Source organism: Temnothorax americanus, unplaced genomic scaffold (genome assembly GCF_048541705.1).
Source record: "Temnothorax americanus isolate GAGA-0224 unplaced genomic scaffold, ASM4854170v1 Scaffold7, whole genome shotgun sequence".
Classification (NCBI taxonomy): Eukaryota; Metazoa; Arthropoda; class Insecta; order Hymenoptera; family Formicidae; genus Temnothorax; species Temnothorax americanus.
Genome location: NW_027509792.1, coordinates 239,350 through 254,850, shown reverse-complemented (window position 1 = coordinate 254,850; position 15,501 = coordinate 239,350). Strand labels below are relative to the sequence as shown.

Below are 15,501 nucleotides of genomic sequence, written 5' to 3'. Positions count from 1 at the left end.
CATATAGATAGACAAGAGATAAAATAAACACGCCGTTCTCTTGAATCGATAAATGTACAGGAATAGGCAGGAGGAAGGTACGTTATAAATGCAACAGTTCGATTTCCTTGTGCCAGGATGGTACGGCGAAACTAGTCGTGACATTGTTACGTAAGCCCCATTATTCCACAGTCATTTATCAATCTTAATCTATACTATCAAGTTTCTTTCAGTCTTAAATATTTACTTTTAAATGGTGGGTTTTACAAAATTGTGAAATATATAATTTTATACATAGTGCATCCTCTTTGCCGATTATGTTCTCTTGATACTTTATCGATTTTTGTGTTAAAATTTCCAAACTTAAAATTCTAGGGGAACTACAGTTCCATTTAAAATTTTCGTTAATTACGCAGAACATACATTTTAAGCGATACATATATACATTACATACATACGTATACAGATCTATTAGCAATAATTACATAAAATTTTTACATAAATATACATAAATATAAAATATCATAATAGAATATATTCATGTCTATGTTAAAATTAAGTTGTTAACATAACACGCGATTTATCAAGTAATCTTTAATTTTTTTATGTATATATAAATTCTTGTACAATTAGTAAAACAGGAAGTACATTCAAGATATAATACTGTCACAATTAAATCATTATGTTCGATTTACCTCGATGTCGGAGATCATGAAAGATTAATTCCGAAGGATATATCAGCTAAAGTTTCTTCCGCTCGTTTCCGCATTTTTTTCGTGAAAATTATACAATTCTTAATTCCTGTATATTTGATATCGGTATTTGATTTCTCGAAATTACGTAATTACCGTCCGATTGTGAGAAGAACTTGGTTTCAGTTGCAGAATTGTACTACTAGATGGCCATATTGGTTCTATTTGAAAGTCGAACATTGTAATATTGTTATCAATACGAAGAAATTATTGCAATTTTTAAAAGCAATCTTTGTGCCGTTTGAATATGTACATACAAACTGTTTTATAAATAATATTATCATGTAAATTATTTTAAATTTTGCCACCGATTAGTTTTTAGATCATTTATAACAAAGTTCAAGATTCTTTAATGTTGTAGTATTATATATCTCAAAAACTAACTAGTGAAAAAAACCTAAAAAAATTCTCCACATTCCTGATTCTCCTCACACAATCTCCTCAATTAATTATAATACATCATACTTATGCAATACGAATAATTTAAAATAAAATTATATTTTGTGTTATTTTTGTACAATAATAATTGTAATTGTATATATAAAATGAAGAGCTAAATATAGCAAATTGACTAAAATGCAAAAATCTATTTCGGTGGTCTTCAAGCTAAAGTGCTTAAGCAGCATAAGTATAAGCCAACTTATATGTCATTTCTTATCGGTCATCTTACCTACTTAAATATCACAAACGAGATCATTGTCTTATCCATGTGCTAATGGCAAAATTATGTCACTTGATCCGCGAGAACTCCACTTTCTTGCTCGAGTATTAGCCGCACAAAGATATTCCACAAGTTACATTTTCTTCGCAAATTTTGTAATAATGCAAGCTCTTTCTTAAATTTGCGACGCTCACACAAACGTATCAATCAACCTGATTTATCATTTCTGTAAATAATTTTTCGGATACACTTCTAATTCAAGAACTTGCGAAGGAAGAGATGCGTTACATACAGACCTCCTATGTTAGCGCACAGGATTGCTATATCGACGTTTGCTTTTGCTAAATCGTCCATAGACCGCGCATGACGAGCGCACTTCATCGCTTATGAAATCATTACAATGACCTTGGGTCAATAAACGTACTCCGTTGTAGGTATCGGCCGTTCAAATATTTTACGTCTCAATTATGACGCGATTGCACCGAGTCTTACGACATATATTACGGGGCACGCGTACTCCATTCCGCCAACAAGAGCTTGCGATCCCAATTTTATTGCTATATTTATCCACATGCACATCCTAAAGGATTTTATATTTTTATAATGTATATACACATATGTATATTAATTAACAGTGTGTATAGCGATAGATATTACTCTTATTGGTGCACCGGTTCGTTAAACTCTCGACTGATAGTATGTGACCGAATCGTTTCGTATCAACACGATAGATTTCGTTAGAGTGCCGTTTCTCCTGGGTCAGTTAGGTCCACTCGATTTATTCGATTAAGACTCATCACTGCCTATTGTCAGTGTCAGCGATTATCCGCGAAGGGCAGATCGAAATCTAACGGGAAAATTTTAATGCGCGATTTTTTCTTTTTGCGTATATATTTGTGATATTTTTTAGAAGCTTCTAATATTTTATTATAATACCTAATAGAATTACTTCTAATATTCGTAAAAATTACATGGAAATTGCGATTCTTAATCTCATGGATATGAAACGACAGGTACAATTTGTGATAAGAAATCTTTTGGACATCTATTCGTAGATAAATCACGACGGATATTAGCGAGACCAATTAGAAAAATTAATTTAAATAACTAATATAGTCAAAAAGTGACTTTCTTGATCGCCTATTTTTCATTAAACTTATTATTATTCTTATTTCACACAAATGTCTTTTCTTCTACTTCTCTTACATTTATAAATATAACACATGTGCGCTTGAAAATAGAGTTTATCCAATTACGTCGACAAATAATCGAATCCGCAAAGCCATATATTTAATCGTTATTTATTGCTTATCCGCACGTCATCGCTATGCCATCGTTGATCTCTAAAGATGTTATTCTTATGCATTGCAGACGCTTTATTTTTCCGTGCCAAATAGAGAACGGGTTTGGATAAATTGGAGCTGGCTAATCGTAAGAAGAGGTCAGTAGTGCAGTTTAGCCACTCGTATAAGAGCAGCCCGTACATCAGTAACTCCATTAAAGTAGATCAACGTTGCACGGTGTCGCCATGAACGTGGTAGTGATACCGTTCTTTTTAGGTGAGAATTTGGGATTATTGTGACACCTGCCTAGCGACTCGAATCGCGTTCGCCATTTCCGGTACTTTGTGATCGATTCTCGTTTTGTCAAAGAGCGTCCTATTGTAAGTACCGATAGCCACAATGATACGCGTCCGAATTGGCGTGTCGCGAATCGAACAATCGATTGCGTAACCGAACAATATGATGGATATTATAATATCCATCAGAAACATGAAAAACACTAGGCAATTGAAATATTTAACCGTAGATTTAACCGTCGCGGTCGGCCCGTTTGACGTCACCACTACTCTAATCTAGGTTCATTCATGCTTAACCGGCCCATTCAATCTTTTTCTAGTCGAATAATAAACGTCGCTTGATCAGCTGTCGTAACTTGTTCAGTGCGCGCAATGACATAATGACCTTTTTTTTTTCAGCCGCGCATCTCACCGTGGACAAGCCATGGGAACATGGACCGGAATACACGTTCCAAGTCGAGGTGAACTGCACGGCGATTCCAGAGGAGGGTGTCTATGGTAGCGTGCGGCTAAACTTGGTGTCAAAACTGATCTGCCAGCCGAAGAGCGGTGACACGTTGAGCTGCCACTTCGAGGACTCCAAGGCGAGCAGCTTCCACGTGGATAGTCTGGACCCGTTGGAACCGGTGGTGCCACCCGGCCCGATAAATCGGCAGCCAGCTTACGAGGTTAACGAGGATCAGTTTGAGATCAAGTTCAACAAGCGGGGGTTGGATGGTCTGGTGGTGAACGAGAATATTCAGCCGCGCGAGCTGGACATGATCCGCATGATCGTGGGCCAGTTGAGCATAGGTGCCATGTTCGATGGCATCGGAAGCGACAATTCCTTCGACGTGATGGAGAACTTCACTCAGGGCGAGTGTTACACCACCTTCAAAATCGATAAGAAGCCCGGGGGACGTTTGTTGTACGCGAAACCCAGCTATGCGCTTAGGCCGGTCTTCGGCCTCAAGGACGGCAAGTTGGTGCAGATACGGAAGGTCCGGAACCTGCATATGTGCGAGCATAAAGTGCCATATTTCTTCGGCAGTGCCGAGAGCTTCAGGGAAGAGAGCGACATTATATCTGATATTGTAAGCACATTTCTGCCGCTTAAGTACATTTATTTTTACGTTAATTACTTGTAAATTGAACGTTTCTCTGTAAAACATGAAGATTACTGTAAACTCTGACGGATGATTAACTTTTTAATACTTTTTGAATTAACTCCAACTTATTGTTAGTATAAATTTAAATTAAAATATAATTTAATTAAAGCACAATATGCAGTAATGTTTAATACGTTATTACCCAGACAACACGCATGTCTCAAATCGGGTGATGTGTACGAGATATGTCTTTAAGACGTCATATCTCCCGATTTGAGACATTATGTTCACTGGGCATGCGCTTAATTGCTGTGATAATTGAGTCTAATCTCTTTTTTTTTTCTCACTGCAGAGTTTGTCGGATGGTCACATCATCGTAACATCGACAGAATTTGTATCCGGTACATCGAACGTGATAACGACGAGTAAAATAACTGAAGCAGTGGTAACGACTCTTTATGAGAACGTACGGCTTAGGCTCGAATCCATTCAAGCTGCGGAGAGCGAACCGCCAGCTGTGAAAGAAGCTGAACCCGCTAGTATCTTCATAGGCAGGTGGTTAATCGACGATTCGTCCGAGGAAGATAACTAAATAGTTTCACTGTCGGTGCTACATAGTGCACGAACAAATAACGAACGTTTGATATGAAAGGCGAAATTAAGAAATTCACTTGTCGCAAAGTGACTTATTTTGATTATTTTTTCTTCTATTATCTAAATTTCAAACGGTTATGCAATAATGGAATTGTGCAATATTACATTTTTTACGTTGAACATATTGCAAATATTTATGTTGCGTGTGAATGACATCTGGCATAATTATAAATTAAATTATATCGTACTAATGTTGACAATAATTAATAAGCAAAGTCACACATAACCATGAAATGTTGAATTTTTATATGTGAGAATAAAGCTTTAATACTTGTATAATATTGTAAGAACGGCAAGAAATAAAAGTCTATATTAAATTTATATTGATTATATCTTTGCACACTTTATCAAAATTTGTTTTTTAATCAATATCCGATTTCTGATCCGATTTCTAATTACAAAAGTTACAATTTTCTAAATCAATTCTGTGAATGTTATTTATTATTATACATACATATGTCATTTGCAAACCAGGTTGTTCAATGTTTCAAAATTCCTTTTAACTTATATATATATAAAGATATGTATATGCGCAAACAGTCGTCAACGAGAGCAGATAAAAACAGGACAAATGGTAAATTTATCAATTTAAACCTTGCTGTCGATTGCGATGCATGCTATTATTAAAGCAATCCTAAGTACGAAGGCAATGCTCTTATCGCAACCAATACGGAAGACATCTGCAGAATCTAAGCGGAAATGGTACGCCGTGAAATTATTTTCAAGGATATGAATCGGTTATCTTTCGTATAAAGAGGAGGCAGATGACAGACAGAAGCATCAGTCAAAGAACAGATATCAGCTATGTTGGTGACGATTCTGCCATTTTTTCTAGGTACGTTCTTAAAATTTGTTTCATCGGTGAATCATTAACGTAGAGAAAATGGAATAATTTTTTAAATTCAACAATCCATATAATTTATACTTATTTCACAATTATATCTCATAACTTATTTGTATCCATACCGATCTCGCTTACTTGACTATATGTTATGTCACAGTTGCAAATATTACTGTCGATGATGCCCATCGGCAGTCCGAATGGGCGATGTACGGTCCGGAATGCACGTACGACGTTCTCGTGAACATGTCCCTGGCCAACATCGTTCAGGAGAACGACAATTTTTGCTCTATGACCGCCACCGAGCTCAAGTGTCGACCTAAGGGAGACGACAGTCTTAGCTGCCACTTCCAGAACTCCCGGATCAAACGTCCCGAACCGAATGACAATAGATGCTCGAACGCTAAGGATTTTATACCCACGAGATACAAATTCGTGGGCAGTGAGCCCTTCGAAATCAGATTCAATTCGAGGGGTATCGAGAATCTAGTGGTGCCTAGGTCAATTCCTAGATATAGGCTTGACATGATCAAGATCATAGTCAGCCAGCTGAACGTCGGTTTCGAGATGCAGGAACGTCGCGATAGATTTACTATTATGGAAAATTCGACAGTGGGTCACTGCGAAGTCGACGTTAAGATCGTTACGAATCCGAATTCCGAGGAAAGTGATGATGATTCTACCGAGAAGAACGAAAATTTCGAGATTGGATTCATGTCCTCGAGCGAAGACCTCGCGCGTTCTTTAGCCATGGAAAGATTTCAGGTGGAAAAAATCCGACAGCCGAAAAAATGCCCGCGAAGAACGATATACTTTTTTGGAAATCAGGAGGATTATAGTCACGGTGACAGGCAACTTTACATGGATATGGTACGATAATGAGAATATTTTAAAGTTATTCCATTTGGTAGTATAAATAAAAAAAGTACAATTCTTGGAAATTTAAGAAAGAATATTAATACATCAAAATTTGCAACGTTAAAGATTCTGAAATAATCTGCTTCTTAATAATTTGTACCCTCCAAAATAATAAATAACTTGTTAAAAAATTTTCTTTTCTTTAAAACACGCAATAATTTCGATCGGCATGAACAACATTTTTATATTAAAAAATTCTTTTTTTTTACTTTTAGATCACTTCCATCAGTCATATCACGATCTCAAGAGACAGATTCGTATCCTACACGATATCGGAGGGTGTAATGAAAACGGTAAATAATTCGCGGATTATGCGACCTTACCAAAAGATAAGTTTAAAATTGAAGCGAATAGATCTTGCCCGATCTTCTCTGCCAGAAATCCAAAACCCAGCCTCGACGAGTCTATTTGCTTTTTCAAATCTACAAACTATTGCGGAAGACGCATAATCCGAAATCAAATCACGTACGTTTATCTTATAATTATAATTGCAAGATATATAATTGTGAACAGAACGCCTAATTCTCAGTCTAAACTTCTATAAAGAGTGAAGTATATATCTTTAAAAAAATAGTATAACATTTTTTTATATGGTACGATGTCATAAATAAACGCTTTAGAATGTATAATAATGTAAATTTTTTATTTCGATGGAATTAATCAGGGCAAATATTAGTTTCGTGAACATAAACGTTGCCTACATTATATTATCGTATAATTTATGATCGTACATGCATACGATCATAAACGTTTATGTGTCACGTGTAGTCATATAGCGTCTCATTAGAGACGCAAGCGCTGTTGAATGTTAGGCTGTTAAATCATGAGCAGGTTCTAATATAAAGAAGCGTGGGAGTGTAAAAAGAGTAGTATCGACGTGCATAACGAAGCGTAGAGATGAACGTCATCCTGATCCCGTTTTTCCTAGGTTGGTAAGCCATCAACAAGTACAACTGCCTGAATCCAAGTGACTACCATTCTAACGTCGCATTCGCCGCATATTCTATCCGAATGCGAAATCGCGTTTAAACAAGTGCAACATATATATATTATCGCGCACTCGATCTTATACAATATTGCAGATATTTTAAAAATTGATGGAATATATGTAACAAAAGTAAAATAAAATAAAATAAAAAAGAACAGCTAGTCGGGGAAATTCAAATATGACTATTTAGATATATTTATCTGCCTGGATTTTTCTTAAAAATGCTACTGTTCTTGACGAATCATTATAATCTGTCTTACAATTAAAATTGTGTCTTTTATTAATAGTATTAATATAAGTAACTGGTTTGAGACGTGTCTACATTATTGATTTTTCAATATTTTTACTGAGAGAGAGAAGCTTAAAAATTAGTAGAGGTTTAGAATAAAATTTTCCGAAAAATGAGAAAATTAGAGAGGGAGGGGTAAGTATCTCGTACATGATTAGAGAGATTAGGAAATTTTATTTACAAAAATTTATATCTTCTTAACGACAGGTATGTTAATATATTAAATTTGATTAAATTTTCCGTCATATTTACTCAGCGGCCAACGTAGTTGTCAACGACACGTCGGAATGGACGTTTGGGCCAGAATACTTGTACGACCTGAACATCACTTATATACTAAACTTTCATGAGCACCATAAGCCTGAGCAGGTACAATTGATTTCTACGGTAAAATGTCGTCCCAAAATGCCGGACAATCTATTCTGCTATTTGACCAACTTTACGGAATCGGATAATTACAACATAACGCGAGAAATACTAGCAAGAGGAACGTTTGAAATCAAATTTAACAAGCATGGCGTAAAAGGCCTGATAATCGACCTTCCATTGTCTAACACAGTAATCGTCAACATCCTCCGAAAGATCGCCAATCAGTTTAACGTGATTGTCGATCAGGGCAAAATTGGCATGTCGCAGTTTACGACCAGGGAGAATTCGTCAATGGGAAATTGCGCGACCACGTATGATATCACACGTGAAAAACTCGAGACGGACACGCTCGAGAAAGAAAATGCCGATTTTCGGCTCGTGATATTACCGTTGGCCGATGCGAAACCTGGAACGACTCTCTCGATTGAGAAATCTCGGACAGAATGTATTAATTCACCGCGATATATCGATTTCACAATGGAAATTTTAGAAATGGTACGTATATATATATATATAAGTGCATGTACCATGCAGTGTATATAAAATTTTTGCATTACAATTTTTGCAGGAAAGATTTGTCAGCAAAATACAAATCCATTCAAACAAATTTGAAACCTTCACCGAATTCGATGGAAAAGCAAAACGTTTGGTTGGATACAAATTTGAGGTGTCGTCATTAAAAGAACTAATACAGATTAATTTGAACAGCATTAAACCTGCGCAAAATAAACTTCCGACTCTTCTCCACGGCAAACTGATCGATTTTAATTTTAAATAAAAAAAAAAACGGGCACAGTAACAACTGTGCCGCACAACGTAGAACTACGTCAACCGTCACTTTTATGTTAAAGTATTCAGCGAAGGAAAGTAGACGTAGGGCTACGTCAACTAGCTGTCACTATGAATCTAGATGAATACATGACTACATAACGACACATCTTACAAGCACATATCCTAGGTATTTGAGCAGGGCGCTGCCGGGGGATCTCTCTCTTGTCGTACGATTGTATAGGATCGACACGAGAATGAACGTATAATTCGATCGACGTGTGTCCTAAAGCGAAAACTGTCTCGAGCGGACACGGCAGCGTCGTGCTATTCTTTTCGAATTATTGCAAGAAAAATTAATGAAAGATGTTCCATGACATTAGGACGTTATTATTAATGATGATATTTCTAGTAACGCGTGCGTGTAAAGTTTAATGTATATCTATATATGAGACATGATGCGTGCGTGTGTTAACGTGTGCTGTGTGTGCGTGCGCGCGTGACGGATGAGCGAGAAACTCGTACCCCTTCTCCACAAATTGGTGAAATCAAGAGCACAAAATTAATTAATCGTTATTACAAGGTAGCCCGAAGACAAAATGACAAATGAAGGAAAAATGTCTCGCAAGAGAAATTAATGGGAATCGGTAAAAGAATAAATAAAGAAAAGAGGTATAAGAGAGCAGGAATATATGGTCAACTCGATGAACTTTATTTGCGAAATATTGATAGGAATATAAGGTGTGACACGTGACACCTTTATCATTGTCTGATTTGATATTTTGTAAGTCTGGACCAGTTGTTAGATTCTTATTAATCCCATAGCGACTTCTTATGGCGTATTTTCTCTGTATATTGTCAATGTTTATTATTAAATATTTTTCAAATAAATCTACGCGTTCTTCTTTCCTATCTTTATATCCAAACAATTGTGCAAAGATTTAAGGTTCGTCATCGTGTTCAAAGTCTTATTAAAAGCTTGGTTAGATTTAGATTTGATAGATATTTCAACTAGAAATCCAGGCGTTACGTTATATACATATATATAAATACCACGAAAATTACGAAAATGTCCAAATTAGTTCATGTCCACTTAACGAGGACTTGCTTTTTCAAAATTTTCGTAATATTAATGACTTCAGATTTGTACTCGCGTTCTTTTTATGTATCTAAGTTCTAAGTGCGAAATAAGGAAAACCTAATAGGGATTTACAATATAATTTTTAAAAATTGCAATTACATATTGGAACACGATGACGGAATAATCACTGTGACTAATTGTAAGTGATGAAATAAGTTTAACAACATGACCTAAAAAATATAACTAAAAAAGATAGATAATTTTCAAAAGATCTACTTCTTTAAACAAAATAAATGAACTATTTTGCATTTATTAATGCCTCCGTTACATGAAATCTGACAATAAATATTATTAGAATAATAATATTATAATAATGAGCAACAAAACTAAAATTCTGCATATTAACCGAACAAGCTGCAACTTTGCAAAAAAATGTCTCATTAGTTTATGCATTTTCGCAAAACATTCAACAAAGCTGGAATATATTAAGTATTACACATACTACACAAAAAAAGTAAATTTTCCAAACTTGAAAAGTCGCAATATTATAACAATATATATATAGTGATAATCTTTTAATGACTCTTTACACGATATTATTTCTTATGTATTTTAACAAATTAGTCGACAACAAACAATCTTAGAATAATGCTATAATAATTTAGGACAACGAGAAAGAAATATAGCACACACATATATTGACCCAGCATAGAAGGTTAGAAATACGACAGATCTCAAGCAGAAATGTATATGTACATATATTTGATTCCCTTTACTAATTTAACAAAATAACTAATAAACTAAATACATCTCACTTTTATAAACAAACGTATGATATCTTAATACGTTCTATATTACGCTGCTAGTCAACGAGAAAACAATAGCGACAAGTGCCGTCTGATCGGGCACCGTTTAGCGGAAAGATTATACATATAGCTCTCAAAAGTGACGAACGACAAGAATCTCGAGAAATACGAACGTTTATTTTAACATTGTTATGTGTCCGTTAATGCAAATCATGCTCTCTCAAACGAGATTTGACAATAAAGAGTTTTAAAATGCTGTTGCATGCGTTTTACATTTCGGTATGAAAAACTTTCTGCCGCATTTTGCGTTTGCATAAATTATTCAAAAGAACATAATTAATATAACTATATTAATAATTAGATTAATAGAATACTATAATCTAAAATAATAATTAAAAAATAGCAAGAATTTAATTGTACACATCAGTATAGAGACGTTAGAAGACAATAAAAGTTAATAGAAGAATTAATTCGGATGATAGGCGAAACTCAGATTTCGCACCGCGAAATCTCGGAAATTTACTCCTGATGTATCAGCAAAGCATGATGAGCGAGGAGGTGGCAGTAGGTATTCGGAGCGCGCCGCGCCGCGCGGGTATTGCCTCCCCACATTGCCTTCTCGTAATCACGCTGCTATTGGTCAGAGCGCGGGAGCCTACTGCCCCTCCTATGCACACCTGCCAGCGCTCTGATTGGCCGTAGGCTGGGCATCCTCGTCGCGCGCCCGGCGCGCCGTTCCAATGGCGATGGAGGCGTCCCGCTGCTCGAATACCTACTAAGAAAACCTCCTCGCTCAACATGTTTCCCGCGTAACAGGAGCGATTTCTGAGGAATTACAGACGACTTCCAAACTCGAGATTCTCGCTTTCCTCATAACCTAAACGTCTTTTCATAATTTTTATGATCTCTCAAGCGCCAAACGAATGCACGATGTATTTCTCGTTACTATACTTAATAATAATTTAATATTAATATCTATTGTTTGTTAAATTAATAACGTTTTTATTAATTACTTTTTTATATGTATATGTACTATATGTATGAATAATAACTGAAACTATTATATACGAATTAATGCAGTGCTCGTGCTCGGCCGGCTCGGCGGAAAGGTTGTGGGTCATATCTCGAGAAATATATTCATTTTAACATTGTTATGTATGCTTTAATGCGAGACTTACTCTCTCAGATGTAATTAGACGCTAAAGAGTTTCAAAATGTTGCTGCATAATGTTAGATAACAAGAAAAAGATAGCCGCGAATGCCGACGGGCGGCGTTGGGTATTGGGTGACAAATTCGGAGCTCCGAAATACCACACGCGACACCAAATAAATCTCGAGAAATACATTTATTCTAACATTGTTATGTGTCCTTTAATGCGACGTAGGCTCTCTCGAATAAGATTAAACGATAAAAAATTATAGAAAGCTGTTGCATAATGCTAGCCAACGAGAGAGAGGTAGCTGCGAATGCCGACGGACGGCGTTGGACGAGAAATTCGGAGATCCGAAATACGATACGCGAGACCAACTAAATCTTGAGAAATATGTTCATTTTAACATTGTTATGTGTCCTTTAATGCGAGGCATGCTCTCTCGAATGTGATTAGACGACAAATAATTATAAAATGTTGTTACATATTAGTTAACGAGAAAAAATAGAAGCTGCGTATTTGCTCGGCGGGAACGTATATAGATAAGCTCTGAAATGCGACGAACTGACTGCAGGACATATTTCTTATAGAAATACCTACATTTATTTTAACGTTGTTACGTGTTCTTTAATGCATTAACATGTCTCGAACAAATGTTTCAAATTTCTAATTTGAGTAGATAGCACGTTGTAACACTTAATCTTGTCTAGGAAATATGCAATTGTAGTGAATTTGTTAGAGGTCAAAGTTGCAAGTGCGTTACATTTCCACGAAGTCGTCGTAATAATTAGCGCTGGAGCGAGTCGAGTGAATTAAAATAAATTACATAATAAGAACGCCTTGAACAATAGCGGTATAAAAGCGATATGAAAACGGTTTTAAGATTCAGAGTGGCGTCAAACTACAGTTTGTATATATACGGCAACATGTTTGTGGCAACGTTTATACCATTCTTTTTAGGTAAGTTAATTATTCATAACTTAGTATCATTATAATCTATACTTCTATCTCATATATTTTCTTTCATAAAATTTGAAGAACAGCAATATTCTTGTAGGAATATTTTCTTTCAATAACAGATAACAAATTTTACAAACAGAATGCAAAGCCGCGATAAATATAACAAGTATTAATAATTGCGTAATAATAATGATATTCAAGATAAAAGTGATATCTTATTATTTTACAAATTGCTTCATGAAAATTTTTATCTTCTTCCTATCTCAGTCGTGCAACTTCCCATCAAGGATGGTGCGTGGCCATATGGACCCGAGTACGTCTTCACCGTTCATACGAACGTGACGGGGACACCGCAGTGTCCTCGTCACGTTTCAGCGTGTGGCGGCCCATCTGGTTATCGTATCACCTCTCGATTGCATTGCATCCCGAAGAGGAATAACATTCTGAGCTGTAGCCAACGGTACGTCAATGGTCTTGATTTTGGTATCAGCCAGGAGAGCGATGTCGTGAACCGACGGCGAAACATCACCAATGCGCCTATCGAGCTAGTCTTTAACGAGAAAGGCATCGAGAATATCGTTACGAGCCAGCTGACGCACACCTACGACCTTAACATCCTGAAGATGATGGCCGAGCAGCTGCATCCCGGTGACGATTTCAATAACATCGGAGACGGCACATTCGAGGGTGTAACTGCATCCACTATAGGCAAATGTAACGTCACCTTCAACGTGTATCATCGTACCGGGACTGAAAACGCAGAGACGAGATCTCATCGCGGTTTCCGATTGAAAATACTACCGTGGAATATGCATATGACTTCTACCGAAACCCTCGTCATCGACAAGACGACGAATCTCAACAATTGTAGCTGCTACGCAGACAGCTACTATCGCAGATACGGTGACACGGTCGTCTGCGAACGCTTGGATGTGGATTTGGTAAGTTATCTGTAAATTATAATTAATTATATTAAACAATATTGTAGTTCGTCGAATGGCTTATGCTTCTTATGATTGCTTATAATAATTTTAATTTGTTTTCAATTTTTTTTTTAATACGATATTTTACGGAATTTTATTTCAAGAATCTTGGCAAATTCAAGCAAAGATTAGATTTTAATATAACTCATTTTTTATGGTGTGACCTCAACTGACAAATTTAATCACTTTGAATGTAATAATTGTTATTTAACGTTTAATGTAATATTTTTTAACTATTTTCTAAATAAGCGAAAATTTGTAAATGTCCCTATTTATATATTACATTGCAGATTTCATATTTTTGACTCATATACATATAATTAAGTGCAAAAAATGATATAGTTTAATACTTTGTACTCGAAAAGAATTGTGAAATCAAAAATTATTCTTAAAATTTATGTCATTTTTTAGGAACATACGGTTAGTCGCATGGAAATCAGTGAAACGAGTTTCAGTTCGTCTACAACATGGAAGGGACCGTCGGTTTCAAATAATAAAACGTACAACGTGATCGAAATTGCAAAGGTAATCTTGGAAGACGTTCGACCTGCCACGAGACACCCACCCGCGATCGTGAAACCGGGTGAGACCGAGATACTTGCTAATCATGATATAAGAAGTATTTCTGTTGTTCGTTATAATAACAATTATTAAAAATATTAATATTACGAATACAATAAAGTTAATTCTAAAAGAAAATCATCACGATAAAAGTCTGTATGTGTATATAGAAGTTCAGTACCAATTAATATACGATAAGTAATATATAAAAATCTACTGTACCTACGCGTGTATTACTTGTATAACAAGAATAACGAGTAACAAATAAAAAAATGAAAAATAGAAACTTATATACTATAGAAATAATAATATGTAACATATAGATAAAAATAGGTGGAAAATAATTTTAACCAAACGTCCTCTTAAGGTTATTCTTCCAATAAACTTCATTTTACGTATTATTGCTATTAGTTAATAAAATAAAATTGTACGTAGTAAATTTCTTTTATTTAAATTACGCATACATTAAATTATAATTAGAATGATGGACGCATTTTCACGCACATACGCAATATGGAATGTGCGTGTATTTTATCTGTGTGTATACGCGCGTATGTGTCTATATATGAAATGTATACGTACACAATGATCATTGTAAATTGAGAGTTATTCAATGATCGCGATACTTAATTCTAATTAGTCGAATTGCAATGGCCCTCGAGAATTTTGAATCGCGTTATCGCGAATCGCATATATTAATACAAACGTTTCAAATCTGCGTCACGTTAAATTTCACTTTTCAGCTTTAGTCCTTTTTTGGATCAATTTTTTCCACATATTATATGAATGTATTATAATCACATGTTCACATGCATCTACTTCGTCTCCTCTTGGAATAACAATGCAACTTTGATATTAATGAATATTAATGATATTAAGACAACGAATTTTTAATATCCATAAGAAAAATAAGTTTGAAAAAGTAATAAAAGTACCTATATATCTATGCAAATCGCGATAATATGCATTGCACTTAATTCATTGTAAATAATTTCTCACACCTACTAATTTCGTTTAGAATTAACAACTAATCCATCGTAATTTAAGTCAACGACTACATAATTGCAGTAAAT

General features: G+C 35.3%; 4 protein-coding genes across 7 annotated transcripts in view; all 4 read left to right on the top strand.

The window, feature by feature from the left end:
- LOC143906229 (vitellogenin-2) overlaps positions 1–5,034 on the top strand; it is a 52,448-nt gene extending 47,414 nt beyond the window's left edge. For all 3 annotated transcript variants that reach the window (XM_077422147.1, XM_077422150.1, XM_077422148.1), the window contains exons 2-4: positions 2,764–2,951; positions 3,371–4,044; positions 4,412–5,034. In XM_077422147.1, coding sequence (XP_077278273.1) covers positions 2,921–2,951; positions 3,371–4,044; positions 4,412–4,651 — 945 coding nt within the window. In that variant the 5' untranslated portion in view covers positions 2,764–2,920 and the 3' untranslated portion in view covers positions 4,652–5,034. The remainder of the gene's footprint in view (positions 1–2,763; positions 2,952–3,370; positions 4,045–4,411) is intronic.
- Positions 5,035–5,180: 146 nt separating this feature from the next.
- LOC143906228 (uncharacterized) lies at positions 5,181–7,828 on the top strand. 2 transcript variants are annotated; one of them, XM_077422146.1, is made up of 4 exons: positions 5,181–5,548; positions 5,715–6,424; positions 6,688–6,937; positions 7,401–7,828. In XM_077422146.1, exons 1-3 carry the CDS (start codon positions 5,518–5,520, stop codon positions 6,919–6,921), a joined length of 975 nt encoding a protein of 324 aa, XP_077278272.1. In that variant the 5' UTR covers positions 5,181–5,517; the 3' UTR covers positions 6,922–6,937; positions 7,401–7,828. The 2 variants fall into 2 exon arrangements, with proteins under 2 accessions (XP_077278272.1, XP_077278271.1); XM_077422145.1 differs by lacking the exon at positions 7,401–7,828 and having other exon boundaries at positions 6,688–7,104.
- LOC143906230 (uncharacterized) lies at positions 7,206–9,777 on the top strand. Its single transcript, XM_077422151.1, has 3 exons — positions 7,206–7,400; positions 8,006–8,613; positions 8,687–9,777. Exons 1-3 carry the CDS (start codon positions 7,370–7,372, stop codon positions 8,894–8,896), a joined length of 849 nt encoding a protein of 282 aa, XP_077278277.1. The 5' UTR covers positions 7,206–7,369; the 3' UTR covers positions 8,897–9,777.
- A 2,966-nt stretch (positions 9,778–12,743) lies between these two features.
- On the top strand, positions 12,744–14,727 carry LOC143906289 (uncharacterized). The gene is made up of 3 exons (XM_077422264.1): positions 12,744–12,884; positions 13,152–13,825; positions 14,279–14,727. The coding sequence occupies exons 1-3, from the start codon at positions 12,791–12,793 to the stop codon at positions 14,519–14,521; spliced, it is 1,011 nt and encodes a 336-aa protein (XP_077278390.1). The 5' UTR covers positions 12,744–12,790; the 3' UTR covers positions 14,522–14,727.
- The last annotated feature ends 774 nt before the right edge of the window (positions 14,728–15,501 follow it).